Raw genomic sequence first — 17,896 nt, 5'->3', positions numbered from 1 at the left:
TCAATTTAATTTAGGCGCATATGTATTTCCATACCTGAATAAAATTTTCAAACTGAGCTATTTAGTACTAAGTAGCGGAAAACTTTGACACTTTAGTCTTTCAATGATACTTTTAGTAATACAAATGTGGAGGTTACAATCCAATCGCTATTAATCGTCAAATAGTTAGTCTGAATATAAATTTTTTTAGTTTTTAGAAGAGAATTTTCTCTTATTTTTAAAGAATACAAATGACCGGACGATATTTAAATTTCCAAGTGCAGAAAAATCTTTTTAATATTGATACTGAATAAAGGTCAGTTATGGTTTTCAAACGTAATATTCGGCCTAAAGTTGTTTGATGTAAGAGTTGGCTAAGATGTACAATTCGACTCCAGTACCAACGCCAATTTAAATCCATTCATTCACCCATTTATAATTCCTACTTGCATACCTACTTAATCCTTCCTTGCTGTAAAGTGCATTACAGATTCTTCAAAGTACCAAGCTCGTTCATGCATAAAATATAAGCTGCCGTGTTTTACGAATTTAAAAACACTCGGTACGGTGCCTGACGCTGTCAGAAACACCTCGGTTGCGGTGCCTGCCGATGTGAGATGCACCTCGGTTACGGTGCCTACCGAAGTCAGAAACACTCGGGTCGGTGCTTTGCCGAAGCAACGAGCACGATGGTTAAATATCATGCGCTGGCACCGACACCGGTGCCTTGGTATCGTCGACCGGTGTCTGCTGTTGAGCACCGGTACGGCGTGCCAACTTCAATGCTCTTGGTGGCGTGTTTATTGGTAGAAGTGCCTACCATACAGCACCGTTGGGTGCTTTTGCCATGCCTGCTGTGCCACCGAGTATTGAAAGCAGTATTCTCTAAAATGCGCCGAGCCCTCGATAGTCTGCTTCCTTCAACGCCCATACCTCATGGAGCAACAGGGAGCATCATCAATTTGTGTGCGGCTACAGAACTTTAGTAGACTACGAAAGCCATAGAAAACCATATTCTCTGCCGCAGTACACCTTACCTCGAGGTTAATATCGTTACACATGTCGTTAGTGTTCCAAGAAGTCGATGACAATCTCGTACTGTATCCAATCGATTTATACCTCGAAACCAACACCGTTCAGGATGAGGTTATTAAATCAGGTTAACCGGGGATTTTGTCTTGTCAGAGTTTAAATTCAGTCCGATACTCGTAGCCATTTTTTTAAAAAGTAAAAGTGCCTCTTGCACTAGTTTGCGATCAACGCCAACGATGTATGGAAAAGAATACGAACCCGAACCCGACCCGTCCCCGCATAAAAAAAATAAAAAACCGTGCCATACACAAACCCGATTTTCAATAAATTAATTTAAGCTATTTGATTCATTTCACTATTTATCTCTTGGATTAAAAGTAGATTGTGGACTATTGAAAAATAAACTCATTCACGTTATAGATTAAAACGCACCGTAAATAACACAAACTCCACAACATTAAGGAAATCCGTTTATTATGTACGAAGTTGAGTTCTACAAAACAAAATGAAATGCAACATATGAAATCATATTTTATAAAATATAAGGCAGAAACGAGAGACAGCGCCATTTGCCTAATACAAACGAAGAAACAGGAACTTAGTCAACCTACACCTTCCGCGAACTAGGCCCGGGCTCTCCTATTATTAGTTTAGCTTTCGGCATAAATCTTTACATGTGAACGAATCCAGAAATACCACAGTTCCAGATTCCTCTCGGCGACAACATCTGAAACTGCTACTAATCACGGTGTAGTTAGTGAGATGCGAGAACAATTTTTTCCGAAACAATACCTTAAAATCCGGGTATATTTGAGCTTATATGAGACATCTTTTAGTAAACTTTTGATGAGACCCATTCTTCCAAATATTATCTATACGAATGTCAATCTCATTCTAAACACACTCAGAAGTCCGTAACGATTATTTTTTTTGATGTGTTAAGTTATCTTGCAATTGAAAAAGGTACAATTTACCTGCATATTTTTGATAAATTGGAATAATCTCGTGTACATTCTTCTTTATTTAAACTTATCAATACATTTTGTAGTAACGCCAATCATTTTTGTCAATAAGGCCATAAAAATTACAATTTTTGATGTTTGGTTAATTTAGACTATTTTCCTTCAACAGATCGATAGAAGTCATATAATACATATTTTTCTCATTTTTTTTCTGAATGTCGGAAAGATGACGGAAATGTACAACATTAATTCTTCAAAAATGCTCGAGAAACTTCAGGAACTTGCCTGTGTAATACTACAGTAAAATTTAGATGATGAGCTTCCAGTTTAAAATCTATGGATAGTTCCGTTCATTCGATACACGCTAACCTATACGACAAATGTATGTCAAAATTATATTTTGGAAATATTTTGCTTTTTTTAATATTTTTCTACGAAGATAACTTATCATTTTATGGTATTGGCGTAAAAAGATCATCTAAAAATTTAAAAATATTTATACGGGTTAATGCGAAATGTTTCGAAAAAACACGACCGACTCCTACGGGCACGGGTTCTCTGGAATCTGAATCAAGCCAGTCAAAATGTTGTAGGCTTCCACCGGAGGAATTTCTTTTTAGTCAATATGGTCATATAGAAATTGTCGCGAATATCATACATTAAGATAGATCGGTTATCATCGTGAAGACAAGCCCATGGCATACCGTGGAAGTTGAAGTTACCTAGAACCAGCTGAGGTGCGATGAGTATGGAAACAATATCAATAAGTCTTTGCCTTTGATTCGGATTTGACAAGCGACAACTTCAATACCTGGTACCGAACAAAGGCTAATCCGATTGAAATAATAGCACATTTTGATCCCTAAAACGCTCCTACATAGTGTTTTAGCGGCTCTAACGAACAATGTTAAAATTGTTGAAGATCTACGTCGAAAGTTAACTAGGTTTTCTATAATGTAAATACATTGTGTAGAATTTAGGAAAATAATAGGTGTGACGAACTCACTTCGGTTTTGTAACAGCACTCGTCAAGGAACACTTTCATGCGTTTACGAGGAATTTTGAGAGGAAATGATTCTCCTGTTTCGAAAATTTATAGGCACATCATAAATTGTTCCCTCAATGGGATTGTCAGAATCTCGCTCTTCTGTGAGCGTAGAAATTAGTCTTGGCCGGTGGCGTAGCCCTCTTTAGCATTTTTTCTCGGAGTGGATATGTCAACAGTTCATGCGCAGTCTCTCCACGGAAGGAAAACTTTTCACAATTCTATCCGCATTTTCCACTCCGTACCTTGTTTCTACAATGGGTAACTATATAACCCTATTGTTTGCCACGTCGGTAGCTCATGCACAAAAAGGCGAACAGCTAGACGAGCCCCGTTCAAAAGAACAAAGTTTGGAAGAACAGATCCGGCGAAAGGCGAGAATGAGACCAATGGAAAATAAGTTGTTTTCTTATACTTCTCGATTGTTGCTTAACGCAATTGCTTGCATGCCACAATTTTCACTGACTGAAGTGAAGCGTTCTGGAATGAACCAACCCCATATTTTGCAATTAAGGCCGGAGACTACACCATCAACCTCTACTTCCCGGGCGGGTACGTATGCAAATACTTATTCGTACATGCCCGAGTGTTGTTTAGTTAGATCGCGCGATATGGTCCGGAAGTAGATCGTCCAAGGGCTGGTTGTATTTTATGGATATGGTTTGAATTGAAAAGGAGACAACGGCATTATTTTTGTAATCGGAGAAATGTTTAAATCGTTCTCTGTCGGTCGTCGGAGATACCTCCCCATTAGTCAATATTATCATGCGGGCTTTAATATCCATCAAAGAAGGTTCTATCACTGGAAATGCAACGAAATTGAAAAGAATGGAGTGATTGGTACTTAGATGTACAAATGTAACCAATAGTAATCAATCAGTAATCAATAAACACATTTTCGCTAAGCCGTCGGTCATACAGCCCGTTAACAAAGGATGCTTCCAAATGAATACAAGCTATTATCAGGGAGTTTTCATTTTCACTTACACACGCCATGTCTAAACTTTCATCAATACGAGTAGAAATTACTCCGAATCTTACTACCCACTCGGAAAAAAAGTATTCTGCCGGTCCTGTACAAAATGAAGAACGAGATTAGTTAAAAATAAGCACGTTTTGGGTAAAAATTTATCTCACTTTCAAAAAATTCGATATGTTGAAAAACCCTAGAGGTACACCTGATGTGTTGTCGAAAGGATCTGAAAAAGCAGTTCGAAGCCTCTTAGGTGCACTGCGGTTTGTAACGTACGAATAGATCCAATTGGTCAACCAGTCCTGAAATCCAATTTGTCTCAGTTTTTACCAGCGAGCTGATGAGGAACATTATCCAAGGCTTTTGAGAAATCTACATACACCTCATTAATTTGTTGTCGTTTTTCTAATTTATCAATCAGCATTAACTCCTTAGGGTCGTCGTCGTTGAGTACGTTCCACAGTGAAGCATCCAATATACCAAACGTGATCAAAATTATTTTGAAGGTTTTTCTTGTTTAACAAAACATTTATAACATAATAAAAAGAGAACTGGAGGGTTCTTGAGCTTGAGCTTGGGCGACCACCCCTGGCTGCTACTCCGTTATCGATCTGGACTGGACTAGCTGAAGTTGCACAGGGAAATCAGGAGATAATTATGCTTGGGAGTAGCGAAACATCTTTCAATGTGCAAACTCCTGGTAATCCTAAAGTGTTTATTGATCAATACCGGCGCCGGCCAGGCCCGAGTGTAGATCGCGGAAGGAAAGGGAAGGAATTGTTAGTCCGATACTTGCTTTTGCTAGAGTCCGTATGTACTACTGCGCACTCCACAAGTATCACGGGAGGAGGATATTTGTTAGTAAGTATAGAAGTTGGATACTATTTCTTCTTTACCGACGCCAGAGAGATGACTCCACTATTTGGAGGAGATATCGATCCATCAACTCATAGACCGGGAAACAACGGCTTTACTTCCCTTCCGAAGGAAGACGTGACCACTCAACCACCGGCGCCGTCAAAAAAGAGGACTGGAGGGTTCTGGAAGAAAAATTGTTCGAATCAATTCAATTTTTCGTAAGGATTCAGAACCTGACTCATATTAGAAGTCGAAAAGTGCACCGTGACAATCCGAATTACTTGGCTCAATTTGCACATTCCCCCCGTAGTGTGGAGATCATACAGCACGTCTCAAAACTTTGATGAGTGTTTTGTGCAATATGATTGTTTTGCAATACAAATCAGCTTTTTGGTAAATGAGGACACTTTCCGGGACGTTTTACCATGCAGGAACTTGACATCCGTGACTGTCCCCCCCAATACCGGACGTCTTGTCACACCAAAAAAACAAGGTTTGGCGACACTTACTGTATTCACCCAAATTTTTTGAAAAATTTGATTATGTCGGCCAATTATCTAGAGTGCGGATTTTGTCCAAGGAGGTCATCGAATTTAAATGTTCTGTAAACGTTTTTGCGCAGTAAGGAAATATTCCTTCTTGTAACTGGTTGCCTCCCATTCCTACTTGAAATCATTTGCCAATGTCTATGATCTTTTGTCCTGTGGGCCAGAAAGGATTAATGGCCTTAAATATTTCATCTACTTTGTAAGATCACTCGCAACACACCTTTCTAAAAATTCCTCCATTAAATAAAAAAGATGCTTTCTTGTAACTATAGCAACAATTCCGCCATATCCTGAAAAATACACAAATTGATAAAGTTGCCTTATATTTTCAAAGTGGTTTAAAATACGAAATCCGCAATATTCGGCAGGTTTTATTTCACTTTTATAACAAGGAAGAGCTGATCTTTCATATGATATATTTCATTCAACCGGAAACTAACGCAAAATCATTTTTTTCAGTATTAAGTGAACTTGTACATTTTCATTCTTATATTTAATGCATGTGGCCTACGATGCTCAGTAAATATTTGGGTGATTTTTTTTTAATTATAAATACATAGTATGATTCTACATGCCTTCTTTTACAACTTTAATTGCGGTTTTGAATAAAAATCGCTTAAGATTCTCCTGAACATTTGAATTGAACTCACAATATTTGCGGATAAAATGCAACTCAAAAAGAAGCTAAAATCAGTCAATTAGCACCTCTTGTAACATGGGCAAACACAACGATTGAAAAGCTGCAAATTCTGTCAAACGATGCGGAAATCATCACACTGCACCATTAAATAGCACATAATGGTGGCGTTAGATCAAGTTTTGAATTAATTTATTATTGTTTTACTGCAGGGTGCATTATTGTTTTACTGCAGGGTACAGAATATCTAACAGCATACTTTCAAAAAATTTTGGTAGGCAGCTCAGAATTAAAATTCCCCTGTATTTGATGATGTCTTGTACGTTACCGGCTTTATAGATTGATATTAAAGTTTCCTTCCACTTAATGGAAAAAATACTTTCACCGAGAGAACGGGTCGTAGCTAACAGCCCGGGGACAACTTTACAGCTCCCATATATTGAACTCATAAACAAATTTTGTGGTGATTTGGTGATGAAATGGCGGCTCGAATGGAGCAAAATTTGAAAAAGGCGCATCCCATTTATTATTTTCCATATCTGTAACAAATAAACAATTTAACTGTTTCTATCATCAAAATTATTTCGCTGTTCAAACTAGAAGCTGTTCTCATCCCGCCATACCTAAACAGAAATATGGATTCCATTTTGAATTTTAAAAATCCAGAATAAAATAAATTCGATTTTCGGAAATACAAGAAGATGACTTACAAAATAAAGCCACTTCCACTTAATTTCCGAAAATCTTCCGGATCGAATAAACATTCCACCAGGCATAAAATGCTCCGGTAGATGCCATTCCGTTAGGTTTCTATCAGACTGGAGTAAAATGCCAGAATAATTCTGAAGGGATCCGTACCAAAACCATCGCAATATCTGCCGGACGGAATAATTGCAAAAGTCGAACAAAGCATTCTTGCTGAAACCGAGTACTACCGGTTTGCTGCCAGAATTCTGATAAAAGCACACAAATTCTATTCAAAACGAATTTTGCTAAATAGGTATAAAATCCTACATATATTGTTTATTTTCCCGATCAAAATACTAGAATTGAAACAAGATGTCGTAGGTTCACGAAGCTTGATTTACTTTCATTGGCCAAAATGTTTTTCATTTATATTTCTCGAGAAAAAAGCACCAAGGATTTTTTCGGAAGGAAGCGAGCCGGTTGTTAAAAATAACGACTTCCAGCTAAATTTATAATAAAATTTATCTAACTTTGCTGACGGTTTCCAGTTAGGGAAAAATTCATTCTCTAATAATATTTTTCTTTATTCACATTTTGGAATAAGCTTTTTCTAAATGTTGTTCTAGCCGCATTGGCGACGTTCGTAACACACGTAACGAAACACGCTTTTCTCTTGAAACTTTTTCCTTTCGTTGTTCGTAGTATTCGTACAGAGAAGGCATACTAGCGCCACCATCAAATCGGTGGTACATATATGAAACAAGTACTATCTGTCAAGTTGTCCCTGGGTTGGTAGCTAACGAAGGAAAGCATTTACACGAGCATTTCAGAATTTATCGGCATTTTGTATTACACTGGTTTTAAGGAAAAAGGCAAAGAGATTGATCCCAATTTCTTTGCATTCCAACTATTGTCACTAATAGTGACATAGCGCGGCACCCTAATGGATAGGCCCAAAATAGGGTAATTACTCTATCTGCAACAAAAAAACATGTAAATGTATGTGAAACTTGAAGAGTCTTAAGAAGACCACAGAATATGCGTAAAACTTTTTGATATGTCCGCTGAAGGATTACGTGCAAAAATGCTTTATTGATTTATTTGAGAAAGCCTAAAAAGCGTTCTCAATTTTTTTAATATATTGTAGACAAAACCACCTTTTAAAAGCATTTAAAATTGGCTATTTTGATTTGTCCCGTTCTGGCATTTCAACATTTGAAAAGGACATTTATCGAGAGACACCCTAAGTTATGTTATTGAAATCACTCTAAAAACATTACTCTAAACAGAAGAAAATATGGTTCTATCTCAACTAAAATTTGAAATGTAAAAATGTAACTTCGATTTTTAGGACCACCCTAAAACGGCTTAGGCCAATAGAAGATTTGAAATCTCTAAATCCAAATATGAAAACGTGAACAATTGTTTCCTTCCTGGACTACTGTGCATTGTTATGAACGTGTCAACTGGATAACAGACAGAGAAAGAATGACCGGAACGGTGTGAATGAAGAAGCGGTGAAAATTCACCTTTATTGGAATTCATTCTTTCTCTGTCTGTTTTCCAGTGGACACGTTCATAAAAATCCTCGAAAAAAGAAAAAAAAAACAAAGACTCGCGTCCAAACAAATATTCCATCAACGGCTGGATTTGTCGTTAGCATCTGCCGATAGGCTTTGAGGGCATACATCAACATGCCCCTCCATAGCTCTTTCACTGCCAGGTCTGGCGGCGACTGGTTTAGGAAAGGGGGCAAACAGTGATAATAAATATCTTAAGCCTTGAGCGCAGTCCACTGGACCTAAAAATAGATAATGAGAGAGATTTGGCCCGATCGATGAGAGGGAGTGGTGACGATCTGCTTATAGGAGATATTGGGGGTCGATGGGTCAATTAGGAGGCATTTGAGGCTGCGGCGGTGATCACGAAACTTTGGAAACATGTGATGGCATCATCACAGTTCCTCGATGGCGGAGTGGTTAACACCACTCACAGAAAAAAGACCATTCCGAAAATACCCATAATGATTGGGTTATAGCGAATTTCGCTAAACCGGAAGTCGCCAGTTAAAAAAATTACTAATTTATTTCAATTTTAAAAAAACTTATACTACACACTTATACTATACTACGTCTTACAATCTTAACGTTCCTACTCCAACTGACTGCGGTGTTCCTCTGCAGTGGCTTCAGTGGCTGTTGTTTAGATTTGCGTCGACCGGCTTCTCAGGAAAACATCTGTTGGCTTGTACCGTTATCACTAATAACATATGGCGCGTAGACAATTTTCTAAGTACAGTGTCGGCTACCAATATTCTTTTGAAATAGAGTGTGCATTAACTCGCCACCTTTGATTTCAAAATGGCGTCAAAAATCAATTTCTGGCACCTACTCTTCAAGACTATTCCGAAAATACCCATATTGTTGGGGTGCGGGCCATAAGGAGTCTTCCAGACCCGTATCTTCTATCTTTCCGAAAATCTTCTAAGTCTTTTGCATTCAAAAGGACTTGCAAAAACCGTGTTAATTGCGAAATCCGCGCAAAATAAAAAACTGCCAAAATTCTTCTAAGTTCTTTGCATTTAAAAGGACTTAGAATTTTTTTTTTGAAAAAAGTCTCTTTTCAATTCAAAAGGACTTGCAATTTGCAAAAACCGCGTTAATTGGAAAATCCGCGTAAAAACCGCGGTAATTGGAAAATCCGCGTAAAAACCTGGGTGTATAGGACAATTCCGCCCGCTCATCTCCTAAATGCGTGGCATAATTCATGAGCAGCCCCTCACTATTATTTTCAACAATGACTCAGTCCGCTCAAATTTCGATCGTAGCATGAGAAGTATTTGTGAAAATAGCTCCCTAAACAATGACCAACGCCTGTATCTAAACTTTGCCGTTCGTTCATAACCCGTATGCATATGCAAGGGGCAACAAAACCGTTCTAACATATCATATTCCCTGTCGTGCCCGTCTTGCCTCATAGGCCTCCCCTATATTATCGAACTTGACACTGCGCATAGCGAAACCCGACCTCGCGCCAGAGTATGCCGAAAGTATGTACCTACAAACACAAACCCCCTTCGTTTAGCTATAAATGCTCATTCTCATTTTTTTCCTCGTTGACTGGAATGTTCAATATATAGATTTGCATGTCAATTTCTCTCCCCTCCCTTCATCCATTCGGCCTAACGAGCTTGTAACTGTTGGTACATGATTACGATTACGTGTGGGGGACCTGAAAAAAAATCATTAGCACTCGTGTTTTTAATTACCGATTGACCGACATATCGGAATCTGTTGGATCGATGACTGGTGCAAGTGGTCACTGGAAGTTGGTAAAAATAGATACACTTCAACACCCGAAAGTGGCTTCGCGAACTGCGTCATCATAGGTGATTGCTTGATGATTGGTGAACTTTTTTCGCAACAAAGTTTGCAATGTTGTTTGTCTTGTCAATAGACCGTCCGTCTCCACCCGGCAATTCGATCGAAATTAGGGCTTAGGTTGTGTGGGGGAAACGGGATCCATGTTGTGTGTGCAGCTGGGTGAGTTCCTACGATAGTAGTTAGTATCCCTCGGTACAATCCAGCTGTGGATGGTACTTTCCTGCTTACCTTTGACTGCCGCCAGCAGGCAAAAGTTTTCCGCGCAGTTGAGTCACACACGTTGGACGCCGCGTGTTCCCACATATTATGGTGTCGCTTTGCGCTTTTCGTTTCGCATGTTATTTATTTTTTTTTGGTGTGTGCTCAGTGCGGTAAAATTAATTCGCCTCCTCTCCTATCTCGGGACTCGCGGTCTCTTTCGCTCTATCGCGTCACGGTGAGGTGGCCGGGTAGTAGTCATTTGCGAAATTTTGCCCGTCTGACCGCTCATTGTCAGTACATAACGGGGGCCGTCAGTCGCGAGGTAGCCCCGCTGCGTTGAATGGTACGGAAGCGTGATGAGTGCGTTTGTTGCGAATATTTATCGCTTCTCGGCTGCGGGACGCGCAAATTGGTTTTGCGCCGTGCGCTTTGGGGTTTACTTTGGGGGTTTATTATTTTACTGTTTAGTTTAGAGTTAGCGACGTTTAAGTAAGCACTAATGCTCTTACCATTGTACCTTTCGCAGATTCTGTGCAAAACACTGCTGCCGCAGCAGACAGCGCATCCGATGCGCAATTAAATGCTCCGACGCCGATGGACACTTCGTCGTCTCCACCAGCAGCATCCCCGTTGATTCCGATCTCGGCATCATCAGTAGCAGTATCAACAGCAGCAGCAGCAGCATCAACACCATCATCCGTATCCATCTCGCAGGCAACAACAGTCGTGTCTGGTCCAGCGCCAGCGGCTTCGGCTCAACCAGCTGTTGCCTCCTCGGATGAATCGACAGGTGCAGTAAGTACCACCACTACGACACCGCAGACAACGACAACCACCACTACGCTGACGACGACCACTACCAGCAATTCGGTGGTTTCGACAGCAGCGCCTTCTCCAGCCACTAACACCAGTGCGATCAGTGTAGCTACAGTGACGGCAACATCCGCCACTTCTCAGGCCATCGGTATCAACGCAAATGGATTGCCCTCGACTACGGGTTCGACCACGACCGTGGTCAGTGCGACACCGACGTTGGCGACCGCTACCAACACCAGCATCAGCACCGGTACCGGTACGCTGCCCCAGAGCAAAACCGGAACAACGGATAAGGGTGGCCTACCGAAGGCAATGATCAAACCGAGCATCCTGACGCATGTCATCGAAGGTTTTGTGATACTGGAATCGAACGAACCGTTCCCGGTGCAGCGGCAGCGCTACCCCGACTGGGACACCAGTGACGAGCCACCGAGTGAGTATTTAGCTTCCGCTTTTTTTTTGTTTTGTTTTATTTGTTTTGTTCGCCCTCTTCCTGTCGCAAGTGAAGCGAGCTGGTGGCGCATGTACCTATGCTAATATTTTCGATTGAAACCGCGCAGTTAATGAGATGATGCAGTGTTAGAGGGATAAATAAAAAAAGGTAGCGAAAACCAGTTTCGAGTTTGTAGGCTTGGCTTTACATGTCAAACGAGTAGAAGAATCAATCAGTATGACATGCATTGTGCAGATTTAGAATTTTAGAACGTTGTGGAACTATACGGAATAATGCGGCTCTGGTGGTTATTTTAAGCAATGATTTATTTTGCAACGTGTATCCGCTTGTGCTGAATTGTGATAGCTGGCGCGATTTTGAAAGTTACTTAGACTCGTTGCCGCATATTCCTTTGGATCATTTTATTCTATCCGAGTAATTACCGCCATAGTGAGACTAAATATATTAAAAATCATGCCCTACCATCTTCGATTCAGATGAAACTAAACAGGTCTCATTTGCTAGAGCCACGAAGTATTTCTTACGGGAAATAAGCCTGTTTTGAATCGATAGTAGGTGTTCTGTAGCATTTTATACAGAGGTGTTCTGTAGCGATTCATTTCACGCAAATATTTTAAAATTATCTTCTAGTTTTTCCCATCATTGCAAAGGCTACTTGCAAACTCCCCTAATCAATGCGATTTTGATATTTGTATTGTCAAACTTTTTGCACCGAAGTTCTATATGACGGACGTCTACCGTGCTCTGTAGCAGTCGTACACTGGTGGCGATGGCTCCCAAACAGCTATCCGAATCGGACATGACCAGTAAATCACTAGACGTTTGGTATGCTGCTAGCGCTGTTTTAGTGCGAATGCCCTTGCATCGCATTGCGGGGAAGGCCAAGCTACTGTTGATCGTTCTCCGAATGCTTTTGCGCCTACTTCGATAGTCTTTCAAGCCAATAGTGCCGACGATAGTTGAATGGTTGAAACGATCTGCTAGGAGATCCTGAACAGCTGGACGAACAATTTCCGAAGAGTCTTCAGCAAGGAGTTTTTATTCTCAGGCCCCGGGCCCCGTGGTGGTGGAGGAACGCTACGTGGGAAGCTGAGCTGCAAGCAACCGGGCGGGTCATAGGTGGTGGATAATACTTAATCGCGATAGCAACTAGTTGTGATTCGCGACCCGAACCAGCAGCGGGGGCTGACTGCGGGTGTGGTAGGACGAGGTAGTGGGCCCTATACGTCCTAGGCCTAAATACCACATGCCCTAAAGCAGCCCTGACAAGGCGAGTCAGCGCCGCCTTTAAATAAGCGCTTAGCCCAAATCCCTCTCCTCCCGTTATCCTTCCTTCCTTCCTTCCTTCTGCGGCTGTTCGCCCATCTAAATATGGAAGCTGTTCTTCAATGTCAGCTTCTTTCACCGAACAGCCTAGATAAGCCGTGTAGTGTCGGTAGTGGTTGTTTCAACCGGCTAAGAATAACACTACGGACTACCTGTTTCAGTGGTAAAAATCTACCAAACAGGGAACCCCAATTCCATAGTGTCATGCGACCCGTGCTATGGGTAAAATTGTTGAGGGGGTTTAAAACATTCTCAATGGCGAACGGAGCCTGGGAAAAGTCGGGCGAACTCCCCAGTATGCTGCATTACGCAGCGGAACGTTCACTCTACACACCGATTTTTTTCACCGATGATCCACTTAATTTTGCCGAATTTTTGTTGGCTGGGGGTTTGCAGAGACTCTCGGCTGATGGTACTTCGGTGAAGTTTTGTTGAGTTTCGATTATCAAATTTCGATGTGTACAGATGAACCTGCCCAGAGGCCGTGTGGTATCCGGCCTAGAATTGAGCCACTGGAGTCCTGCTGCCATGTCGTAGGAGGCGACTGAAAGTAGGAGACCCTAAGTCAAGGTGTAGTTCCGTGCCGAGGACTTAATGATTGGAGGGTCTAAAATATGCCAGTCGCGCACGGAGCATTTTGGGTTTTACCCTTGCTGTGTTATGCGAATCTCTGACACAGTGGACCATTATTTTCTTCGCAAATCGTGGGAATCAAATGATCATGTCCCATTTAAACCTGATATGGCTCGCTAAATGCGTTAACATCCCAACTCGCTTGGTGTCCTCTAGTTGTTGTGCAATTTGTGTTGGAGATGAAATGTACAGTTCTCTAATCAAAAATGGTTAGAATAGCACAAGTCAATCTCCAACATAAACGTACAGCAACTATGAATTTATCTCGACTCATGCAGGAAGGTAAAGCTTCCATAGCATTGGTTCAAGAACCGTATTTCCATAAAGGAAACTTCTATTTTGGAAAGTTACTTAACACTGCCTTCATTGCTTACAACAAGACAGGCATGACTAACCCACGTGAAATGCCTCGTGCTTGCATTCTTGCAAATAAGGCTATTGACGCGTGTCTCATATCGGAGCTCACAACTCGCGATATCTGTGTTGTCACAGTTACATTGACTGTCGAAAACGTAGACAAAAAATATATATATTGTTCAGCATACCTACCGCATAACGAATCATCTCCTTCTGATGATTTCAAAAGCGTTGTATCATATTGTAGCAGAAATGGGCTTCCGCTCATTATCGGCAGTGATGCGAATGCTCATCACATCATTTGGGGCAGCTCAGACATCAATCTGAGAGGCTCTGAACTGATGGAGTACATAAGTAGTACAAATCTCCATATTCTGAATGTGGGAAACCGACCAACTTTTGCGAGGTCTGGGAGGGAGGAGGTGTTAGACATAACACTTTGCTCTGATAGAATTTTGCATGAACTGGGAAATTGGCAGGTTCCAAATGAAACTGAACCGTCTCTATCCGATCATAAATATATATTTTTCGAGCATTTTGATGTCACCTTCAATGTGGTGACCTATCGTAATCCTAAATCTACAAACTGGGACCTCTTTTTGGAAAACTTGGCGACTAAATTTCATGGATATTTTCCAACAATTAGTCAACTAGACGACTTAGATGACGTCGTGGATACGACAAACTCATTCATATTAGCATCCTACGAAGAAGCTTGTCCACTTCGTACTGTTAAATCGACTAGGGGAACCCCTTGGTGGAGGGCTGAGCTTGAAAGAATGAAGAAAGTTATGAGAAGAGCTTGGAATCGGCGTCAGCGTGATGACTCCAGGGCTTTCAGGTCAGCTCGTAGTGCATATAAGAAATGTCTTAGATCTGCAGAACGGGCTGGCTGGCAAAGCCTATGCACTAATGTCTCTAGTCTGAACGAGGCTAGCAGATTAAATAAAATTCTCTCCAAATCGAATGATTTTCAGATGAACTCCTTGAAAACCAGAGATGGTGTTTATGTGACGGACGAAAAAGATGTTCTTAATTGTCTCTTCGACACACACTTTCCAGGCTGTATCGATCCGGAGTTGATCAACGTTCACAGATCTCATTCTGGTGATTCGGACTCGTGGGCGTTAGCACGCACATTGGTTTCCACTGAATCGGTCAAGTGGGCAGTTGACAGCTTTGCTCCATACAAATCACCCGGAAAAGATGGGATACTTCCCGTGCTACTGCAAAAGGGATTTGATATTCTTAAACATGTCTTGAAAAAGATTTTGCTTTCCAGTCTTGCTACCGGGTATATCCCGAAAGCATGGCGAGAAATAACTGTTAGATTTATTCCCAAAGGGGGGCGCTCAAGCTATGAAGAAGCCAAGAGTTTTAGGCCAATCAGCTTAAGTTCTTTTCTTCTGAAAGCTTTGGAACGGATAATCGATCATCGCATCAGGAACGTTAGTTTAGTTGAATATCCACTGCACAAAATGCAACATGCATATCAGTGTGGGAAATCCACGATCACTCTGCTTCACGATGTTGTTTACAACATTGAGAAAGCCTTCTCGCTCAAGCAATCTAGCTTGGGTGTATTCCTAGATATTGAGGGTGCTTTTGACAATGTGTCCTTCCAGTCTATTCTGGAAGCGACGCGCGGTCATGGGATACCTGCATGTATCTCAGGTTGGATAAACGCAATGCTTAGTAACCGCATGCTTTGCTCGTCACTGCGACAGGCTGAGATACGGAAGTTGAGTATTTGCGGTTGTCCTCAGGGCGGCGTTCTGTCACCTTTGTTATGGAACTTAGTAGCTGACGGCTTGTTGAAGAAACTCAACGAGCTTGGATTTCCAACCTACGGGTTTGCTGACGATTACCAAATACTAATTACTGGATTTTGCATCGGAACAATCTTTGACTTGATGCAACAGGCATTAAGAGCTGTCGAACAGTGGTGTCGACAAGTTAAACTATCAGTTAACCCAAGCAAAACTTCAATGGTTCTTTTCACGAAGAAGCGAATAACAACCGGGGTTCGTCCCTTGCAGTTCTTTGATTCTGAGCTACTGTGTGCGGATCAAGTCAAATACGTTGGAGTCATATTGGATTCCAAACTGAATTGGTCTGCTCACATTGAGTTCAGAGTCAAGAAAGCGTGCATGGCCTTCGGGCAGTGCAGACGAACTTTTGGAAAGACCTGGGGTCTCAAACCTAAATACATCTATTGGATTTACACGACAATTGTACGTCCAATACTGTCATACGGATGCCTTGTGTGGTGGCAGAGGGGAGAGGTGGTGACAGTCCAGTCAAAGCTAAACCATCTGCAAAGAATGGCGCTCATGGCGTTGACTGGTGCTTTCACCACGACTCCGACTGCTGCTCTTGAGGCACTTCTAAATATCAAACCATTACACATACACTTAAAACAAGAAGCACTATCATGTGCATACAGACTGCAGGTTACTGGGCTTTGGAACAGTAATCATGTTGATCTTGCTACCAGTCATATACGATTGTGGTCACAAATGGTTACATGGGGTGAAGATATTCTTGCTCCCAGCGATATTACACTCACTTGTAGTTTTCCTTACAGGACATTCCATGTGAAGATTCCCTCTCGAGAGGAGTGGTTGTCTGGCTTTATGGAAAGACAACAACAAACGCAAGTAGTCTGTTACACTGACGGTTCTCTGATGGAGGGACGTGCTGGTGCTGGTGTCTACTGTCGTGAAATGAGATTGGAACAATCTCACTCACTAGGTAGATATTGTACTGTATTCCAAGCAGAAATCTTTGCGATTATGTGCGGGGTGCAATCGGCCCTTCAACTGAGTTTGTCCGGCAGAGTTATAAACTTCTGCTCCGATAGTCAGGCTGCAATCAAGGCCCTTAGCTCAGACAAATCCCGGTCCAAGCTAGTGATCGCGTGCCGAACCCAAATCGAAGAACTAAGCATTGTCAACACTATCTACCTTGTCTGGGTGCCCGGACATTGCGGTATTACTGGAAATGAATGGGCTGACGAATTGGCCAGGGCAGGTTCAGCGATTGACTTCGTTGGTCCTGAGCCCGCCCTGCCAATTTCGACAAGTTGGATAAGGGAAAAAATACGGTCCTGGGCTTTGTCCGAGCACCGCAATTATTGGAGAAATCTACAAACGTGTCGCCAAACAAAGGCGTTTCTAGAACAACCATGCCCAGTGGTTTCGAAAAATCTCTTACATTTTTCGAAGCTACACTGCGGCATGCTGACCAGGGCTTTAACCGGCCACTGCAAACTCAATTATCACATGGCAACTATTCAGCGCGCTGAGTCTTTTTCATGTGATCTTTGTGAATCCGACTACGGAACCTCATATCATCTGATATGCAACTGTCCAGCGCTAGCGCAATTGCGATTTCGAGTCTTCAGCCGTCCTTATATAGACGAAACCATGTTTGGTCGACTGAAACTCAGAGACATACTAAAGTTTCTTATCCAATGTGGTAAAGAGCTTTAGGATTATTCGCAGGCAAGTTGAACTACTTGTGAGTTTAACTTACCTGTTGTTTATTTTTGTTTTGTGCTGTTATTTTTCCCACCCTTCCAATTCTACTTCCCCACTCCTCCTTGTCCTTTCCTTCCACTCAGGAAATGATGAAAACACACGGCAAGGCACAAATCCCCGACTATGTACGGGGAACGTGCCATTTGAGCCAATATATTCTGATTCCTGATTCCTATATGACGGACGTCTACCGTGCTCTGTAGCAGTCGTACACTGGTGGCGATGGCTCCCAAACAGCTATCCGAATCGGACATGACCAGTAAATCACTAGACGTTTGGTATGCTGCTAGCGCTGTTTTAGTGCGAATGCCCTTGCATCGCATTGCGGGGAAGGCCAAGCTACTGTTGATCGTTCTCCGAATGCTTTTGCGCCTACTTCGATAGTCTTTCAAGCCAATAGTGCCGACGATAGTTGAATGGTTGAAACGATCTGCTAGGAGATCCTGAACAGCTGGACGAACAA

General features: G+C 41.8%; 1 protein-coding gene across 2 annotated transcripts in view; it reads left to right on the top strand.

The window, feature by feature from the left end:
* Positions 1-17,896, top strand: part of LOC131684136 (polyhomeotic-proximal chromatin protein-like) — a 138,813-nt gene that overhangs the window by 95,257 nt on the left and 25,660 nt on the right. For both annotated transcript variants that reach the window (XM_058966720.1, XM_058966719.1), the window contains exon 8: positions 10,832-11,554. In XM_058966720.1, the coding sequence (XP_058822703.1) occupies positions 10,832-11,554 (723 nt within the window). The remainder of the gene's footprint in view (positions 1-10,831; positions 11,555-17,896) is intronic.

Source organism: Topomyia yanbarensis, chromosome 2 (genome assembly GCF_030247195.1).
Source record: "Topomyia yanbarensis strain Yona2022 chromosome 2, ASM3024719v1, whole genome shotgun sequence".
NCBI lineage: Eukaryota > Metazoa > Arthropoda > Insecta > Diptera > Culicidae > Topomyia > Topomyia yanbarensis.
The sequence above is the reverse complement of the archived record's forward strand: the minus strand, read 5'-3'. Positions and strand labels throughout refer to the sequence as shown.